Below are 20,426 nucleotides of genomic sequence, written 5' to 3'. Positions count from 1 at the left end.
TGGCATTGTTCACCTCCGACACCAAAACTGGGAACATTCCAGTCCCTTGTGTCCTCCCTGTTGTGGTAGTGGACCGTGACCGGCACACACGGCGGCACACACTCACTGCTCCCGTGCACGTTAGCCATCAGGGTAAATCAATTGGGGGATTCGATTAGTTTGCCTCTCAATAGGTGGCAGTGTGTCCGACCGGCAGGCGGTTAAGTGGGAGGCTTCACGGTTGAGCGGGCCAGGAGAGGCTGAAGGGGATCGGGAGAATGGCGTTGGGAGATTAAGGTGTTAATGGAGCCTGATTAACTGTGTAATGGACTGATTTGGTTGACTTGGCTGAACACACTGTGTGTGTGTGTGTGTGTTTAAATGTTCACTTCACTATTTACCTCGAATGGTTCCCCAGTTTAACCTCCCATTGATGCTGTTGTTGTACTGTTTGCTGGGGCAGGAACCTTCCATGGCCTGCTCTATGTCCTGTACCTTCCATGGCCTGCTCTACTTCCTGTACCTTCCAGGGCCTGCTCTACTTCCTGTACCTTCCAGGGCCTGCTCTACTTCCTGTACCTTCCAGGGCCTGCTCTACTTCCTGTACCTTCCAGGGCCTGCTCTACTTCCTGTATCTTCCAGGGCCTGCTCTACTTCCTGTACCTTCCATGGCCTGCTCTACTTCCTGTACCTTCCAGGGCCTGCTCTACTTCCTGTACCTTCCAGGGCCTGCTCTACTTCCTGTACCTTCCAGGGCCTGCTCTACTTCCTGTACCTTCCAGGGCCTGCTCTACTTCCTGTACCTTCCAGGGCCTGCTCTACTTCCTGTACCTTCCAGGGCCTGCTCTACTTCCTGTACCTTCCAGGGCCTGCTCTACTTCCTGTACCTTCCAGGGCCTGCTCTACTTCCTGTACCTTCCAGGGCCTGCTCTACTTCCTGTACCTTCCAGGGCCTGCTCTACTTCCTGTACCTTCCAGGGCCTGCTCTACTTCCTGTACCTTCCAGGGCCTGCTCTACTTCCTGTACCTTCCAGGGCCTGCTCTACTTCCTGTACCTTCCAGGGCCTGCTCTACTTCCTGTACCTTCCAGGGCCTGCTCTACATGCTGCTCAGCATATCACTCATAGATGCCGATATGTGTACACGCACGCACGCACGCACACGAGCGCGAGCAGAGATGACTAACACCCATTTAAGAATGATAAATGAAGCTGATATGTTCAGACACTATATACACACACGTGCACACACTGTCAAATGCTGGGTGTAGCATAGGTGTATTGATAGAAGACCATTTAACTGTGTGTGTGTGTGTGTGTGTCTGACAGCAGCAGTAGACCTGGCTTAATCAGTTCCTTTGCCTGGTCTTTTTTACAGGCTGGGGGGGGGACAATAAAGGCCTAGCAGAGCGGAAGGGCTGTCCAGGGAAGCACACAGGAGTCATTCACTCCCAGCCAATTAAAATGCTTGTTGACGCATTTATGTCCTGCCTGTCGGTTGAATATGGCCACTATATTAAGTCCTGTGCCGTCGCGGCGTAAACACTACAACTGACGGCCTGCTGAACTCTGAGGCCCGGGTTTCATGAGAGCACTCGTCAGATCGGAAACATGTTTAGTTCCAGGCAGACAAGCGCTTGACACTAAATAAAAACCCTGTAGCATTCGGCCTTGTCAGCTTTTATGTGACACATGTGGCTAAGTAAGGGAATCCCCTGGTGACGGCTGCACTGGCACTTGGATACAGCCAAATGAAATTCAGTGGGATGTTTCACACTCCCTGCTGCTGTCCTTTAACTAGCCCTCTAATGGGCTCTAGTCTCCGCTGCTCCCCGACACCTTCTTTAAAAAGCTCCCCCGGTGGAGGGCCACGCTACGGCCCCTGGGGGCCCACATTTCCGTCCGGCTGTTTTACGCGAGCCTATCGAGTCACTCCTCCGCCTTTGCTTAACCTCCGACCCCTTGGAACAAGTCTCCGTCAAAAGTTCTGAGGGGCCTGGCGGCGAGGAAATGGAGGAAGTGTTTGCTTCCAAACCAAACAGGCGCTGGCCACGCGTGATAAATCATGGCTGAGGCTGGAGTGCCGCCGCGGCCAGCCTATGGCACGAGGGCGCCGCCGCGCTCGTAAAGGTTTAACGCGGCCAGGTCTCCTTTTTTTTTAAGGGGCCTGGGGGGTGAAGGGGGGGCAGTCACGGGCTGTAATGTTGCATGTGTGAGTGTGTTTACGGGGGTGGGGGTGGGGGGGGGTTCGCAGGTATGGATGGCAGAGAGCCTGTGTCAGGGCGCAGGTGTGCGTGTGAGGGAATATGCATCTTAAATGCCTGGTTTGCTGCGGGGGAACCTGCTGGCGCTGTCCTGCTTAGCCACGATGTACTGCGTTTTTGTACGGACAATAGGGACATCGTTCGGATGGGTTTCTACAGTTTTTATTTTACTTCCCCCTTGTCGGTGGCCGTGTGACTGTGTGTTGTTATTCTGTTAGGTTGTTGTAAAGAGGGTGGATGAAGAGGGCTTCAAGGGCATGTGAGAGATCCCTGGATTCAGGCTAGCAGCTGTCACACTGGTTCCCTCTTGGACCTTGACTGTTCTCCATTTCTTGCGCAATGTCTTCCTCCACCTCTTCCTTGGCCTCTAAACTGGAGTTGAATTGTATTTGATTTATTATTCCCTGACATGAAATGTCACTTTAATGGTTAACATCCTTGTTCTTTATTCATCGTACCATTGAATACTGGCTGCCAATATAAGTCACCACGATCCCCCAAGACTGCTGCGAAATAATCTCACAAAGTACTCCAATGTATATGCTTCCCTGGGATGTGCGTGAATGTTTTCATTTAATTCTTTGCTGCTCACGTGTCACTATTCCCAGAGAAGACAAAACCATCTCCGACTAACAAACGAGGAACAGATGTTCCAGTTCAAATGAGTCAATTAACTTCCAATAGCACTTTACCTTCGGTTCCCTCGCATGCTATTCTTTAACACCCTTGCCCATTAAGCTTAGCAAAACAGATGTTACTCCAAATCTGGTCAGGCAAATTAAAACTGGGCCAGTCGAGAAAAGGGAAGCTAAAAGCAACTTATCAAATGATAGTTTTTTTTTCTTGTTGCAGTATTTTTTTTTATCTCCCTTTTCCCGTCATTTGAGTTGCAATGTTGTTAATCGATCAATCCTTCTGGACTTCTAGACAAAAGCGGAAGTTGGTCACGACGCTGGTGCACAGAGTCTATTGAGAGCGTTATTCTATCAGCCACAATGTTTCTACAGTGAAACTCGATCTATTTATATATTCAAGGCAGTTATATAAGTGGCTCCAGAAACTTGTAATGCAATCTTTACACAGTGCATAAAACCCGTGCCTGTTCAGGGCTGTTGAGAGGAGAAAAACATCACTTTCATCTATTTACCATGTATTGACATGCTAATTAGACAACATACCTGCTGACATGGCTCTTTCCTCATATAGAGGAAGGTTGAATCCTCTGGAGTAATTTGACCCCTTAAGGATTCAAAACGAGCATCCTCCAGCCACCTTCATCCTCATTACTGTAGCTAGCTAGCCACCCTTGGAGAAACCGCGCATGTTGTCCATTCATCCCTGCGCGGACGAGCAGAATATCTCCTGCTAGTCAAAGTCTGTTAAACTGAATGCTCCCAAATGGACAGCGAACAACATCAAAAGGCCTACAAATATAACCGTAACACAGATAGACGTTGCATTTAAACCTCACACTGAGTTACGGTGGCGGCCTGCGAAGCATGGTTGACTGGGCTTGTGTACGACCCGTATCTTTTTGGTTCCAGGCCGCATAGTGGGACTTGAAATTTCCCATCACATTTTTACTGCACCACTGCTGTTCTCCGACGCCCAGCGATCAGCGGCCATACCTGTCCCAAAACGGCGGAATATCTAGCATGGGCCATTGTTGATGCTCTCTGACACATTAATGAGTAATGGATTCATGGCCAGGCCTCATTAAGAGTCAGTAGCTGAGGTCGGCGGCGGCGGGGGGGAGGGGGGAGGGGTGATTGAGGGGAGAGCGGGGAACGGAGCTTGGAATAATCCTAGCTCCCAACACTGGTCCTCCTCACAGAGTCAAGGATGTTTAGTGCTCATCTGTGCTAATGAAATGCAGAATGCTAAAGAACCCGCAAGCTGCCCTCCGGTACATAAACTATGCTACCAGAACAGAATTGGCTGCGCATGCAGGTCACATAATAACCTCGTACTCTCCATGCAAAATCTTTACCCTTTTTCGCATTTAAAAATGCATGGTATATTTTAGGCCGTCTGTATAAAAAAAGAAAAACGACCAGAGCACCTCGCAGCTTTGTAGGAAAACACGTCGACCGCGCTCCTATAAACACATTCAAAAGCTGTTCGGGAACCGGGGTTAAAGTCACCGAGGACACGTACGGCTTCGGCTTGCCGTGAGAAGTTCCTACCAGCCCCCCCCCCCCACCCCCCCCACCCCCAGACAGGGACACGTGCACACGGACAGAAACAGAAACACACACACACACACACACACACACACAGAGCCCTTGATGCCCCTGCCATACCTCCCCACTGCGCTGACGGACACAGTCGAGGTGTGCCGAGTCTGAAGGGGGTCGCCCAGCTGCACCGTCCCCCCCCCCCCACACACATCTCTCTCCACCCCCCTGGGAGTGAGTAGCGCCGGGGGAGAACGGGATTGTGACGGGATTGCCTCCCTGCTGTTTGGGGTTGGTGGATGGGTTGGGAGGCGAGTGAAACACACAGGCTTGGGTTACACATCACAGCTGCACCAGCTAGCTACTACACACATCCCTCCGAGGGAGGGAGGGAGGGAGGAACTTCAACAGAATTCACCCTTTTCTGAGTTGGTTGAAATACTTTGGAGCTGAGGTGGTTCACCGTGATGAGTAATCTCACTTGAGATCTGCCTAATGTCTGGCCCCGCCCTTCCGAAGGGTTAGATGGTGTTTAGTTTATGCCCCTCTGGTTTTACTGTACCATTGGAAATAACAATAAATTGAATGGGCATGGCAGCTTGCCAATATTATGCCGTCATTGACTTGAATGGGGACTCCCAGGCCAATTCTACCTATGTATGAATGCAGTAGACATTTGCAGGTTCATTTAGGAAATGTATCAGGTTCAGTTCCAAGAAGTTTTCATGTAAAGCTGGCCTGTTCTGGTTTATGGTAATGTTTTGATTGGATATGGCCTAGATGCTCTCTCAGATTTGGTATTTGTTTCTCAATTGTGAGCGAACCGACAACTTGGTTTGTCTAATTAGTTTAGAGGCTTTTCTGCTTGGTTGTTTTTATGTCATTAAGCCCTGATACCAGGGATGGTCTTAATGTTGCCCAGGGATTATCCAGCGTTTAGCGGTCATGTCAACACATTTCTGGTAATCCGTGCCAAGAGAGGTAGCACAATATATCCATACTGGCAGAGCATGGAAAGACCAACAGACTTTTTTTTTTTTTTGTCTTAAAGCCAAACTTAAGATGCTGGCATCAGCATAAATAGATGGGCAAAACTAATTTGTCCGCTGCCGTTTTTGTTTTCAATGGAAACTGAAGGCGCATGCCTTTGCCTGGAATTTGAATAAAGTCGTATGATCTTCGAATACGACCCGGAAGACGGCTGAGGACGGGATTAAGCCCAACGTCATTAAGCACGAAACGGTGGTGGCGAAGGCTCGTCAGCGAGACGGTCGGTGTTAGCCGTAGGATCTTGAGCGTGGGGAAGGGCGACGGTTGAGGGAAGGGTTGGTGAAGCTTGTGGCAGTGTCCGCCACGGTAATGAGCGAGCCAGCCGCTGGAGAGAACCCCTCTTGGCGGGCACATTCACGGCCGACTGGCGGTCACAATTAAAGGCAAGGAGGAGGTGCAGCGCTGCAATCAGCCACCTCGCCAGTCGCTCCGAATGTAAATAAGAATGGTCCTCGCTGGCAGCTGGCCTGCTAAACCCATCTCCGTTAATGAGGGAACTGTGGCATTTCGCTGTGCCTCCAAGCCCGTCCCGGACTCACTCGGTGAAGCAACAAGCGTCGGACGCCGGTGGATCTGCGGAAATTCCAATTAGGGCTGAGGACTTTCCAACGACGTCGCCTCACAGGGCTGAGGAGCGTGGCAGGGGGAAAACCAGAGAGAACTGTCGGGGAGAGCTGTGGTTGCTGGGTGTAGCAGACGTCTCTCTCCTCCCTGTCAGTGGCCACCCAGCTGTCTTTTATTTTCCTTTCATCTTAGGCCTTCCTTAACTATTTTCTTTCTTCATCACCTTTGGCTACCTCCCGCCACGAATTTCCCCCCACTTTTTCTTTCATCCCCTTCTCCACTTATGCCTGGCACTCATATGTCTTCGTACGAAATAATTCATACACGGCGCGCTGAGAAGATGCATTTGAAAGATCGATCATTGAATACCTTGATTACATTGATACACAACTTCATAATACTTGTGAGGAGTGAAGACATTCTGTTTGATTTTCAAATGAGGGACCATTAGGGCCACTGGTTGCCCATCCCTGCTGTAGCCTCTGAACGCCTGTTATCTGTCCATATCTCTCTTGCTGTCTCTTGGTACCTTGTGTGTATCAAACGGCTGATCTGTTGTCGAGGGGGGCGGTCATGGGTTTGATCAGAAGATCACTGGTTCGTGCCCGGTTTGGGACAGTTGAACTCAGCAAGCTGTTAGCGGCCCTGTTGCCGTCGGTTTCAGGCACACAGCTGCTGTCAGATGAATGACTCGTTCAGTGAGAACGAGATCGTGTAGATGAATCACCGGAGACAACGCAGCGCTGCTCGCTGTTCAGTCCCCTTCTCTCTCACTCACTGATGACAGCGACTTGCTTAGAGATCACTTTCCTTACTGTCAGAAACCACAGGTTCTGACGGGTATGACAAACACCGTTTAAATATATATATTGTTTATTTATGACTGAAGATACAATATATATACTGTAAGAATTGTGTTAAGATGGAATGGGGATGTCCAGTACATAATGTAACCCCAAATGTGTTCATCTATGTGCTCCTTTTCTTTCAGCTACCTGCCTTGGTTTGAAGTGTTCTACAAGCTGCTCAATATCCTTGCTGACTACACAATCAAAGGCCAGGTGAGTGTCTTAAATTAAGTCAAAACAATTTCACAAATGCTCCTGCTGGGGCTTGCTTTAACTCTTTGAAAATAGTAAATTTTCTAAAAGATTTTGCTGTTGAAATAGCTGAAAATGTTTTTGTCACATTTTATGTCTATTGCCCGAACAGTTCCAGAGATATACTTAGTGTTATTTAATTGTAATTAAACAAATTAAGTAATATAGTCAAATTTAATAAACCTTTAAGCATTTTAACTTATAATAGCCTAAAAACATTTTTAAAAAGTTGGTTTGTTTGCTCTTGCTTAAACATTTCAAGAGATACTGTTTTAGAGTTAATTAACGCTAATTATGCATGAATGTTAAGTAGGGTTGCACGATAATGGAAATAACTGACATTGCGATATTGTTTTTCTGCGATATATATTGCAATATGATAAAATACTGAATGTCTTTACCAGATGACTTGAAAAGCTCTATTTGAGAATAATTAATTATTCTAGAATGATTGGGGTGATTTTGTTGGGAAATGCATCTTCATGGGAAAAAAAAACAACAAAGAAACAAACGAAAATGACTTTTTACCTTTTGACTTATTTTGGGTAGTTTAATTCATTATATTTATTAATACACTGTTTAATTCACCATGGTTCCATGTTGTATTCATGTAATACTCTTCTATCAATTCTGGCTAAATCAATGATCTTACATGTTATGATATTAATAATGCATGTTGCTTTCCCTAAAATAATTTGTTTTTAAAATAAACTTTTCTTAGCAAGAGTGCCAAAAGAAAACAGAGTTGATCATCATTTAAATTCAACTTTTCAGCTGTATAAAATCTGTACCTAGTAAAATAAATATTTCTTTCTCACAACTGTAGAATAATATAGTAAATCTAAATATTCTAATATAGTAACTTGACCTTAAGCATGTATACATTGCTCACTCAGACTTGAAGGTTTTTGGCCAAGAATACCAGGCTATTCACCATTACACGCTTGAGACATGACCGTTGGCAAGTGACAATGTTGCCACTTGTACTGAAAAGCTTCTCTGAGGGGGAACTTGTAGCGTGAGTGGATGGATACTTGCAGGCAAGCTTGGCGAGATGTGGGAAGCTTACTCTGTGTTTTCCACCATGTAAGTGGATCTTCCTCTTTGTCTATGGAAGGTGTTAGCAGGTAGTTGTTTAATTCTGCTTCCACAGCATCCTTGTGGGTCAGAGAGGAATCACCCTTTGCTGCAGCTCCGCTCTGTTAAAAGAAACTTCCCAAGGTCTTCTTTCTTTGCCTGGGACGTATCAGCAACTTCAGGCTCCACTTCAGTGCTACTGCTTGACGTCTCCTCCTGGCGTTCCATCATTTCTGGTGCCACTCTGGCCTTGACTTGGGGCTTGTTGTCTTCATGGATGAAGTCCACCTTGAACCGGGGGCCCAAACAAGAAGCCGCATCTAGCAGCTCCTGAGTAGCTTCATCTCTATATTTCTCGTTGATGTAGTGCAACATCTCAGGTTTTCAAGGTCTTGGTCAAGTCTGTGTCTCCCTCTTGTATTAGCAGCATTGAAGTGTTTAAGAGGTGTAGAACTGGCTTTACATATGATACACTATAGTCTTCTCCTGAGAGTGCATCTGTGAAGTCCAGCAGTGGGCCCAGTGACTTACTGACAGATTCCAGGACCTCTATATCTTGCCAGGTTGGAATTAGATGCTGTGTCTTCCTGTCCTTAGACAGGACCTGAGTTAAAGCCTTCTGCTGCTCTAGTATCCTGCTGATCATCTTCTGTCTCGAACCCCATCGTCTTTGGCATTCTGATATGAGGGAATGTGGAGGTGGATTGAGTTTCTTCTGGGCTCTTTCAAGAGCACTTCTGGCCTTCCAGCTGTGAGAGAAGTGACCCACCAGCTTCTTGCAAACACCTGCAGCATGGTTAATGTGTCCATCCTTTTTCACTGCATTTTCTAAGACCAAATAAAGTATATATATAACACATTATATAACACATTTAATACTTTACTTAAAATAAATTGCTCATAAAACTGTTTTGCGAATGATTACACAATTAGTTATTTATAGATACAATTTATCTGTTTTAAAGATTATCTGTTTTAAAGACCTTTAATAAAACAAATTCATTCTCATATTACTTATATCTCATGAGTTTAGCACTATTTTACTTAATGATAACCCAAAATGTAGGGGCATTTAATTCAATTGTTATTGTAGACAAATGCAACATTTAAACATAAAAAAGATAGCAGAGATATATAGATAAGAAACATTAATGCCATAGGATATCAGCCCTGGCATTCAGAGCTTTGGCTATCAACCTGGCAGTGTGTATCCTTCATTCTTCCCCAGCCCCATTTCAGAACAGGTTGCTAGGTAATAATATGTAACAGTAATAGTATAGCAACAGTAGTAAAATAGAATGCGCAATTGGGCATAACTTACTAACTGCAAGATGCAGTCTGTGGCCAAAGCACTGCAATCTGGTCCACTTGTTCAGGGCGGCAGCCTTCACCATGTTCATGGCATTGTCTGTTGTAATACAGACTAGATGACTCTCATCTAGTCTCCAATCAGCTAAAGCTTCTCTCATCCCTGTTGCAATGTTCTCACTTGTATGATCCTCTGGGAAAAATGCAGTTTTCAAATTCAGGTGGAAGTTCTCATTAATAAAATGTACGGTCAGACTTATGTAGGACTCCGTTGTCCGGTATAATATTCCGTTGTTGCTGTATAATATTCCACTTGTGATAGCTCTGTTTAAACTTATGCCTTGTGTTTCTCGTACAGCTCTGGGATGGCAACTTGAGTAAAATGGTTGCGTGATGGCATTACATACTGCTTGTCAGGCGACCAGATAATGTTTTTAAAACCCTCAATGGTAACTGTGTTTATTGAATCTGTGATTTCTCTCTGCCGTTTGGAACCTTTCTCGTATGGTGTAATACTGGCAAAGGCATCCGAAATTGATTTTTGCTTTGGACAGCATTGTGAGATGCTTTGCACTCGTCATATGAAGATTTGTGGTGCTGTCTTAAATGATCAAACAAATTGGTTGTGTTGTGGCAACAATTGCAAGGCACTCTCGTCTTTTTCCATATAATTGACGATGCATTTCTTTTTGCAACCAAATTCTCCATTTCGGTCTTTTTTGCCTGTTCCTCGCTCATCATTTCATCACGTGCGGGCAGAGCCTGCATGTCAACCACGTTCAGCAATGAACTCCGTGTTTAAAATAATCGCAATGTCGATGCTGAAACGATATATCGTGCAGCCCTAATTTAAGATAGGGTAGCTAAAACATTTGAAACAAGTTGGTTTGGTCTCTAGCTGAAAAGGTTCAATAAAAAAAACGTTTTAGGTTTATTTAAATGTTTACTAAGTTCTGATAACCTAAACATCTGAAACAAATTTGGTTTGGTCTCTATTTTGAATGGTTCACCTTAGTGTTTTCATAGGACTGAGGTCTGGACTTTAACTTGGCCATTCCATAACACTTCAATCCTTTTTTTTGAGCCAATCTATTTCAGCTTTGCTTGTGTGTTTTGGATTATTGTCCTGTTGCCAGGTTCATATTCAGTTTAGGTTCAGCCTTTTTACAGATGGCCTCACATTATCAAGTATTTGGAGTTCATGGTTTACTCTGATGGCAAGTTGTCCAGGACCTGAGGCTGCAAAGCATCCCCAAACCATAATGCCTATGCCTCCATGTTTTACTATTGGTATAAGGGCCTTCTGTTCAAAGGGAGTGCCTAATCTTTAGTCACCTCCCGGGTTACTCCCTAAGGATATAAAAATAATTTTCACCTGTTTTGGTTAATTTGATCCTTATTGTAGACATTTTATTTGATGTTTAAGGCAGGGGTGTTCTAACTTTTTCACTGTTGCATTTCTGTTTATTTTAATTACAGAAATGGTGTCAAAGTATTAACAAAATGTGATTTGACAAAGTTGGGTAGATTGAGAAAGATTTCCACTGAATGGGGGCAGATTTTGTCGCTTTTTATTGTGCCTTGTTTTACTGTCACCCATGTGATATTAGAGTGGCGTTCCCTCTATCAGACTCTGTAAGAGTTGTCATTTTGCCGATCTAGATTAAAGCGATAGCTGTGACATGAGTGACATTCAATGGGTTTTCCCTGCAACTCTTTCCGCCTACCCTTTAATTCTGAAAATGTAACAGATATATCAGTCTCTTTTCACACATGGTAATACTGACTTAAAAAAAAATCATGTTGTGTTGTTCAATATTTAAAAACATAATTCTGCCATATAAAATAACAATCAAGACTAGCTTAATCACCAGGCACCTGGAGTACGCTTTTTGATAATGTATTCAGTGCACTTTGGCAAACAGATGTTTTAACCTCAGCACTTCAAGTGTATTGTTTATGTTTCTAATTCGCTGTGTTCTCAGCGCTCAGACAAAGTCCAATACCTGTGAGATGGCGACCACAGAGAATGCTGTAGCATCATAATCATTCCAGACATCACACATTTTGTCTAAGGAATCCACTTCAAAGAGCATTTGGTTTTCATTTAGGTGTTCAGCAGCCATTAACAAGATAAAGAGATGTTTTGTTGTCACGGTACATTGTACTGGGACCGCTTTATGTTGTAAAAGATGCTTGTACTTTATCTCAGAGGAACCATTTACAACAATGTCATTGTGTTTTTCAGGAGAGTCTTTGGAGAGAACTCCTGGAGTCACTCCACACACTCCCCATTCCTGATCCTGGAGTGCCTGTCCATCTTAGCGTGGTATGTCTTTTCCCAATTTATCAGAGGAGCAACATACTAAAATCCTAATTAATTGCCCTTTATGCTTGATATTGATGTCTCCATTAGCAATGTTGCAGATGAGAACTGGCAGTTGTCATCGCACTTCTGGGCCCTTCGCTTGATACGAACAAGGCAGTAAGAGCCATGGGATCAGGTGCAAACATGGGTCAAAGTTTAAAGGGAAGCATAACACAATCTACTTTGAAAAACAATGGCTTGCTCAATGCTATGCTGCCATGACACGCGACAGGAGAAAACCCCCTTTGGGTATCCACATTGATCATTTAGAATGTCCAACTTCAGTATGGCTGCTAGATATATATCACTGCATCTTATATAAGGGCCATAGCACTTGGATCAGCGAGGTACAGCCTTGTGCTTTGTGGAGGAGGCTTTTGTGGTTTTGGGTCAGTTGTGGGTTTAATGGGGGGGAGGCACTAGTACCACCTCTTTAGAGTGCTCTACTCCCTCAAACCTCTAAGTCTTATCCCTCAGCTGTGCTGCATGATGGGCTGTTCCATTTGAAAGACTTTTAGGAATTCCTCAGGGCTGCGTATTAGGACCCCTGCTCTAAGCAGTTCATGGGCGATGGAGCGAATAAAAAAAAAACAGGTCCCCTCTGATGGGAGGGGTTCTTTGCGAGTGAGCTTGGCGTCAGACGCAGGGGACATGAAGGAGGGAGAGAGCGCACCCTTTTACTCGTCGCTCTTACCCCACCACCAGCTGGATTTGTTATCATATGTTAAGTCTCCAGGCATCATGTTCTTGAGGTATATGTCACCTCATCCCACTGATGATGTACCTCCTCACTATTGTCGACTACGGGTTAATGTTCATCACATTAGTGCAAAACTAAACAAGAAACTGGAATTTGGGGATTTTTTTTTTTTTTGTGTGTATGGAATGTCATTACATTATTGATCGTTAACTCCTAATCCTGTTAGTGTGTCTCTTTTCTCATGAACTGTGATGGCTTAAAATGTCTTAATCTCTTCAGTCTGACATTCAGCCCCCCGTGTTTCTTTCCCCCCTTAGCATTCCTTCTTTACCGTGCCTAACACAAGGGAACTACCCAGCATACCTGAAAATGTGAGTATCTTTGACCTTTGTCCTTAGGGGTGTGTGGTGTTCTTATTGGACGTTTTGTATGTTGTCCTCATTACTGCCTAGAAAGACATTCACAGCACACTTAACACCATCAACAATATACATTTTTGATCATTGAATATATGCCAAAAGATGTCTCAAACTCATTGGATGTAAAACATCTCTGAGACCAACCCCCCCCCCCCCTCCCCCCTTAGGAGTTTTCTTTATAGATGCTAACCAGAACAAACCACACCACTGTTACAGTTCTCTCCCCACATCCCCAAAGCACTATGTCCATATAAGCCCGTGGATAGCATGAATAAACCGCTAGTCCAACAAACCTTAAACATTCATTCACCCACATCAGCTCATGGGAGATATTTCGAAGTAGTCAGCATAATCAATTTGTGTTTGATTTCCCAGATTTCCCCCTGGCAGCCTTGCGTTGGTTAGCCGTTGGGGGAGATCAGACAGCCCCTGCAAGTCCCCTAAGGCTGTGAGTCCTCCCCAGCTACTCAGTTTCTGGTGGGCCTTTAGACAGACAAGCAGAACACAGTAAAGGGAGAGCGTCCGTGTTAGCTTGCCTGATCCACGGCGTGATGGAGACGTGGCTGACGTGAGGGGAGCTAGCAGTGCAGTGCCTTTGAATCCCAGTTAGCAGCAGGAGGTTTTGGAAGAGGAGGCTGATGGTTGTAAAAGATTAGAGGCTCACAGCGAGACGGTCTCTTACCTTCACACGCACCTGTCTATTTTAGCAGTGGTTATAAACTGGTTTGGCCTCAAAACCCACATTAAAGCAGGTTTTCTTAGTTGCGACCCAACATTCACTTCACAGGACAACAATTGTTTGTGTGATATCGAGAGTGAATGTTGCAATTGAATTGGACCAAAGAAATACATGCTTAATGTATAAATTATTTCCATATTGCTGGTGCCGACTAGCTTTTTGGGGGCCCTAAGCAATATTTTATTTGGGGCCCCCTCTCCCATGTCAGTCAGGGGCTCCCTAGTGGTTGGAGGCCCCCTAGCGGACTTATGCTTAGAACCGGCCCTGCATATTGCTATACCCTTAAATGTTGGACAGCAACAGTTGTTTGAACATTTGCTACTGAGAAAGGTTGGGGGGGGTTTAACCATTATTTGTCCAAAAATCGTATCACAAATCCAAGTTGTAGAAACAAATACAGAAGAATTTTCCAACACCCAATGGGCGTGGTGTCGTTCACCCACGTCTCTGAAGCAGAAAAAACTAATGGCATAAGGCACCTCCAAAGTAATTACATTGAGGTCATTAGCTAATTCTTAGAATTAACTCGATAGAGGTTGTGTCTCCTTCAGGTTCATCTTATTCTGCTTCCTTGTAAGAATAGAGGATCTTGGTGAATCAGTGCACAGGTTCCTCCGATGGTAGCGCTACTTGAATGCCTGGCCTGGTTTTACGAACTGAGAAACAAGCACAGTTTACTCTAACAGGTGTAATGGATTGTTCTCTGCCCGTACTCTGCAGCCGACCTGATCCGCAGGGTCCCGAATCCATTTAACATGTTCTGTAAGCTATATGAAGTTAATTAAATCAGTGCATGCAAAAGTTCATAAAGATTTCCTCACACTTTCTTCCTAATATTTGTTGAATTCAGGCTGAAGTATTCTGCGATAGCCGTGGGAAGTAGAGATGCTGGGGGTGTTTCCGGCCCTCCCCTGTTCGAGCCTTTGCACTCCGTGGCGATCTACTGTAATAACCGCTGTTTGCCCTACTGATTTTGTTTCCTTTGCGAGTCGCGCTGCCTGAGCCCGGGAGGCCAGGCTGCTCTGATGAAACAAGCATTATTAAAGTATCTGGTCAGCATATCTTTACCCGGCTATGACTGTACTACGCTCAAAACCCATGGGCATCAATAATCCTTTTCCTGTGGGCCTTGGATAGATAGATAGCTTTTGATCTTGACATAATGTTACCACACACACACGGTTAACCAGACTAAATCAAATCTTTCCGGAAGTCTTGATCCTCCCAAGTTAAGACCTTCTGGTCATTTGCATCTGTTTTGGTGTGCCTGGTTCAGATTTTAGTGTTTTTTATGTGACGGTTAAGGTAAGGCAGTACTAACTTCTTACACAAATGGAAATTGCATTTCTGTCTTTTGTAATTGCATTACTGCTTTCACAGGTATATTTGAGACCGAGTGTTTGAATTGGGTTACCTTTTATCAAATAAACACGTTGATCATGTCAAAATGTGTAAAAGGAAAATGAATCAATCTCTCCAGCGGGCGTACTTGTTTTTTTTCTCCACACGACTGTATTTATGCACCGTTTGGGTCCACCCATGTCCTCAGCACTAACCACTACCCTGTTTTTTGATTCTTTTTCCCTGTGTTTGCCTTTGTTTTTTTTCTTGCAGAGAAACCTAACAGAGTATTTTGTAGCCGTAGATGTCAATAACATGCTCCATCTGTACGCTAGTATGCTTTATGAGCGTCGAATCCTGATCTGCTGTAGCAAACTAAGCACTGTAAGTACTGTAGCCACTTCACCTCCTCTTCCTTCTCTTTCCACTCTCCACCGTTCCTTCTTGGCAACTTTTTCAGTCTTTCCATTCATGTCTACGTATTAACAAAACTGTAATATATCTATATTATTTCACAGGTTGGGTTGTTACTGCAACACCACAGAGTAACGCTGACGGATTTACATTTGTTGGTTGTTTTTGTCTAGCAGAAATGTTGTCAGATGTTGTAGATGTGTTTGGTGAATGTTGGCGTGCTCCCTTGCCACTGCCGAGTCTGTTTCTCGTACTGTTTCCTGTTAGGTGTTTCCATAGTATATTTTACCGGTGAAAGCCGGAAACACACTTCGCACGCCTTTGTAGAGCGAGGATAGTGTGAAGAACTTGTCACCTGCTAAAACATCTCTTTACACACATTGAAGGAGCACTCCTTTGTACTGTACAACTGTATCATACAAAGCAAAGTCGTCCGTTACGCTTTTAGTAGCGGCTAGAAAACAAAGCCTGAGGCAATCCTGTTTTCTCCCGTTTTATGACATGGCAACTACAAAATTAAGTCTCTCTTGATGCTTTTGAAGGTACTTATGTGGATTCAATGCTTCATTCGCTGACACCCAGTCTGTGTTGTTCTTCATTTTCTCTCCATACATTTCTATCTACTCAATGTACTTAATGGAGCTCGCAAGCCCAGTGGGATTTGTCTTGTCATGGCGGCTGCTTTTAGAAGCAACAGCTGAACCTGTAGTGCCGAAGCAGTCTACCATCCGTCATGGACACATTCACAAAAACGTAGTAGAAGTCCGTTCTTTCCGTCTTCCCACCGTACTGTTGCCTGGGGCCGTGAGAGAGAAGCAGAAGGCTCTTCTCGTTTACGACCAAAACAGAGGAACCACATCACATCCTCCTCCCTCCCTATAAAACGAATTTCTTCATCTTAGGAATCCCAGTGTTCCTGTTCGACGTGAAAAACACTGTACTTGACATGGTTGTGGATGAGCATTCCCCAAGGGCGCGTTCTCCCTACAGCTTGTTCCTTATGACTAGTCCCTGCGTTACCACGCGCACCCCCCCCACCCCCCCCCCCCCCGCCCCTTTAGATCAAAGTAAAATTCTCACCGTCTCCACAGAGCTGGCCAGTTTGATTGACTATGGGAGGTGAGAATAAGGAGCACATTTCATGATCAGTCACCTGCATTTTTGACAGCTCTTAATATAGAAACCCTGGCACTTAAATAGCCCATCTGATAACACTGTTATTCTAGGGAAGGGCTTTTTTTTTTTTTGCTGGTCAGGCGGCGCCGCTGTCGCTGTTATTGACACATCTGCCTGCGTTTGACGGCACCATCTGAATTTGATCAGCGGTGGCGTCCATTCGCTCAGTGCTACATTCCTCCTACCTGACACACAAAAGGGAGTGGGATTGTTCACTTGAGGTATTAAGCGTCATGGAATCGAACTGTCAAAGGGATAAAAAGGGGAATGAATGTTTTTCTTCCTGGTATTTTCTTTATAAATGAAGTTGCTGTTCTAATTTCCGGTGGTGTTTTTTCCCCCTTCAGTTCTGGAGTGGCTTTGATCCCATGAATAACAGACAATTTACTCTTGGAAGTCTGCGCGCGTGCGTGCGGAACTGTTTGTGGGCTTCAGATTGCTTGTTGAAAGGCAACTATATTTTGTTTTCGATATGGGCGGACGAGAAGTCACAAGGAGCGTTTCAGTGTTGCCGTCTCCTATGAAGGTTTCGGTTATAAAAGCCCTCTGCGCTACAGCTGGCTTGGTCCCCCCCGAAATAGTATGGTGTCATTAAGTTGAATGAGAAGAATCCGTTTGAATTTGCCTTGCTAGGGGTATTCCTGAAATGAAAGGATGACAATTTTTTCTATTCACAAGTTGAGAGAGCGTCTTCAGAACCTGATGCTTCTCACGTGATACACTGTGTCTCAAACTGACGGAAGTCTCCAAAACCTCCTGTTATTACGTCTTCGACATTTCGTTTTTTGAGAAATACTGAGTCACTAATGTGTATTTAAAAAGGAATCAGTGCGTTTCCATGGTGATGTGTTTGTGATGGAGTTCTCTCCCCCCCCCCCCCACTCTCTCCACAGTTAACGGCTTGTGTTCACGGATCGGCAGCCATGATGTACCCCATGTACTGGCAACACGTTTACATTCCTGTCCTGCCTCAGCACCTTATAGATTACTGCTGGTGAGTAGCCACTGTCGTCTCAAAGGGTCTTGGTGAGACAGTCCTGTGAAGATTTAAATGCACAGTCGCAGAAATGAAATGAACTCGCTATCAGCCAAGTCAGCACTAGTAACCGAGGACTGGAGTGGGTTGGTGTCACCCTCCCTGAATTTTGGACTGTCTGTCAGGTACACACCTCTCTCACTCGCGTTGCGCAGGGTAGAACATGGAATAGATTCTGTCACAGCGAAAATACTACATTTGAGAGGTAGGATCGATTGTGAGGTCGCGTGCGTGCGTGTGTGCGTGTGCGTGTTGTGCCCTCCAGAGATATTGGCACATTTAGAAAAGATGTGCAAATGAAGAGCTTTGTTGTATGTCAGCTTGATCTCGCACCAGACATATTTGAGGAATTCGTTTTTTAAGAAATATTCTTCTCGAAATTCTTCTCAACACGTCACAATTGTTGGCACGCCTAGAAATTCACAGTGATTTCTGGGGATCCTGTAATAGGCCATCAAGTTCATGAGAGAATGTGAAAGGCCTAGTAAAATGTGTTGTTTTAGCAGAAGTCTGATTTATTTTGAAAGCTGCCGGTCTGTTCATGTTACAGCAGCATAAATCTTGTGTTGTTGCATACCAACTTGTTTTGGTTGTGTAGTCTACTTAATGTAGGCCATGTTGCTTGTCAGGGTTCCAGGAAAACGGTAAACTGACCAGTAGCTTAATTGTATCTCTAAATACAGTACAGTACTGTTACAGGCAACCTGAATTAGTTGTTTTTTAAAGCTGTTTATCTGGGCTGTAAGTTATCACTGTCTCATAAACCACTGTCTACACACACATACAAAACTGCATACTAAGTCATTGTTTTTTTTTGTTGTGCAAAAGGTAATTGATATCTTGTGAGATGGCTGGAAAAAACGTATTTGTTCCTTGAAAAAAGAACGAGTTCCCGAAGCACTGTGAAGGACATTGTTTACGTTATCCACAACTCTGTATTCCATTTGTTGTGACTCCCCCGTCCCTTTGGCCAAAGCTTGGAAAGACTAAATCATCCCCCAAACCTTCATCACTGTACTGAGTGTTTCTGGGTCCCCGCATTGGATAAAGACCATGAGGGAGTCTGTCAGACACTACTAGAAAGTGCCTTTTGAGTCCAAAATACACCCCTATAAACCCCCCACCTCTCCATGTTGAATTTCACGGCGGTGAACTAGTCCCCAGGTGTAGTACTGGACTTGGTACAGGTTCGGCCCCCAGCCAGTTCAGTCAGCTTTTCCGGTGGGGTTAGCTGATGCTAAATGATGGATGCACGAGTGTCTTTGTGTGTGCATCCATCTTACTCAGCTGGAGTAATTTACTAGTAGCCGTGTTGTATGGTTTAGTGAAGGTAGGACGTCTGTGTCAGGACCTATCCGTGTTTCAAGTGTAGAAACATGCGGGCCTAAATTCCTCATCAGCAAGCTTCTTTATTGGAACCATCTCTTTATTGCTGATCTCAATATTCTACTTATAATAATAACGCTGTTTATCACTTAAACACCTTTATGCGTAACCTCACTGAAACACAAATTGGAAGTTTATAAAAACTGAATTTCTAACTTGCCTCCCGGATGCTGTAGTGGCCATTGGGGTAATGGCGCCCTGTGTACTTTAACCATACCACAACCATAACTCTACTCTGTCAAAATCCATTAGTCTCAAAAGCATTTTGGCCCACACAACCTTTATTTTTCGGGCATCGGAAAGCACTTAAAAATTGCCGACATTACAGTTCTCCTTTGTCCTATGTTACAGTGGCATGGATCCCAGCACAGGTGTGCATCTGTTGAAGCATAGAAGCCAGAGGATCCTACGTGCTCATTACGTACTGACAACAGAGAGAGCTGAGGAATTGCGTAACTAAGGGTCACAGAGAGATTATATGAATGACCAAACTGAGTTAACACCCCTGACATTGTTCAAGTTTTACCCAGACGGCAAGCTGCCATTTTAAGTGCCATCAACGAAGACAACGTGTCTAGGATGAGGAAATGAGGAGATCTCCAAGAATGGCAGATTTTCTTCCTAGTGACAACTTGACCGTGTTAATTATAAGGGTTGTTTGTGATAAGGTGGGGGATGTGGTGTGGAGATGGCTTGCAATACACTAATTAACTCTGTTTCTTCATAATCTTCATCTGTTTTATTTCTCTATCGTATAGGGTCAACATCTGCGTATCTTCGAAATACCATATGAAATACCACTGCATGTTTCTTTGGCTGGCCTAGTGACCAATCTCTCTGTGTTTTAGTGAATTTCTCGATCAGTTGCAGCCATGCTAAACATTCCTGAAGAATTTTTTGTATTAGTTAATAGGGTACTTTTTGTACAATGGGTTCTGTCATGGAAATAATTGACAATAAGTATAAGTAATTAAATTAATTTAATCAAATCTTGAAGCCGTCAAATCCCTGTTTCCTCCACACTTTCCCTCTTTTCTTAGTGCCCTGGCGACTGAAGGGTTAAATCTTGACTCTTCTCCCCAGGTACTTTGAGAGAAGGGTTAGGACTAGAGCAAACAAGGAGTTGAATTTACTTGACTCAGTTTCAACCAAGCCCAAGGGTATAATAGTCAGCCAAACATTTACGGTATCAGCGCTTAAAAATCAAATGAACACTCGATCTTATGATTTACATTTAGAGTAATTATTTAGCTGTTATATGTTCCCCCTTTATATCATATTGTAATCATATGGTTTTTAATTACGAAATTGTTATTAGTGACATTAAAA

At 44.3% G+C, this 20,426-nt stretch overlaps 1 protein-coding gene across 7 annotated transcripts in view; it reads left to right on the top strand.

Moving 5' to 3' along the window:
* Positions 1-20,426, top strand: part of dennd1a (DENN/MADD domain containing 1A) — a 93,164-nt gene that overhangs the window by 46,557 nt on the left and 26,181 nt on the right. For 6 of the 7 annotated variants that reach the window (XR_002197809.2, XM_020053328.2, XM_010889676.3 and 3 more), the window contains exons 6-10: positions 7,025-7,094; positions 11,767-11,847; positions 12,904-12,957; positions 15,359-15,469; positions 17,569-17,669. Coding sequence is in view for 6 of the 7 variants with exons in the window: in XM_020053328.2 (XP_019908887.2) it covers positions 7,025-7,094; positions 11,767-11,847; positions 12,904-12,957; positions 15,359-15,469; positions 17,569-17,669 (417 nt within the window). In the remaining variant the exon portion in view is untranslated. The remainder of the gene's footprint in view (positions 1-7,024; positions 7,095-11,766; positions 11,848-12,903; positions 12,958-15,358; positions 15,470-17,568; positions 17,670-20,426) is intronic. The other variant, XM_010889677.3, reaches the window with a different exon arrangement.

This window comes from Esox lucius, chromosome 14 (assembly GCF_011004845.1).
Source record: "Esox lucius isolate fEsoLuc1 chromosome 14, fEsoLuc1.pri, whole genome shotgun sequence".
In the NCBI taxonomy this organism is placed as follows: domain Eukaryota; kingdom Metazoa; phylum Chordata; class Actinopteri; order Esociformes; family Esocidae; genus Esox; species Esox lucius.
Note: the sequence above shows the minus strand (reverse complement) of the source record. Positions and strands in the feature narration are given on the sequence as shown.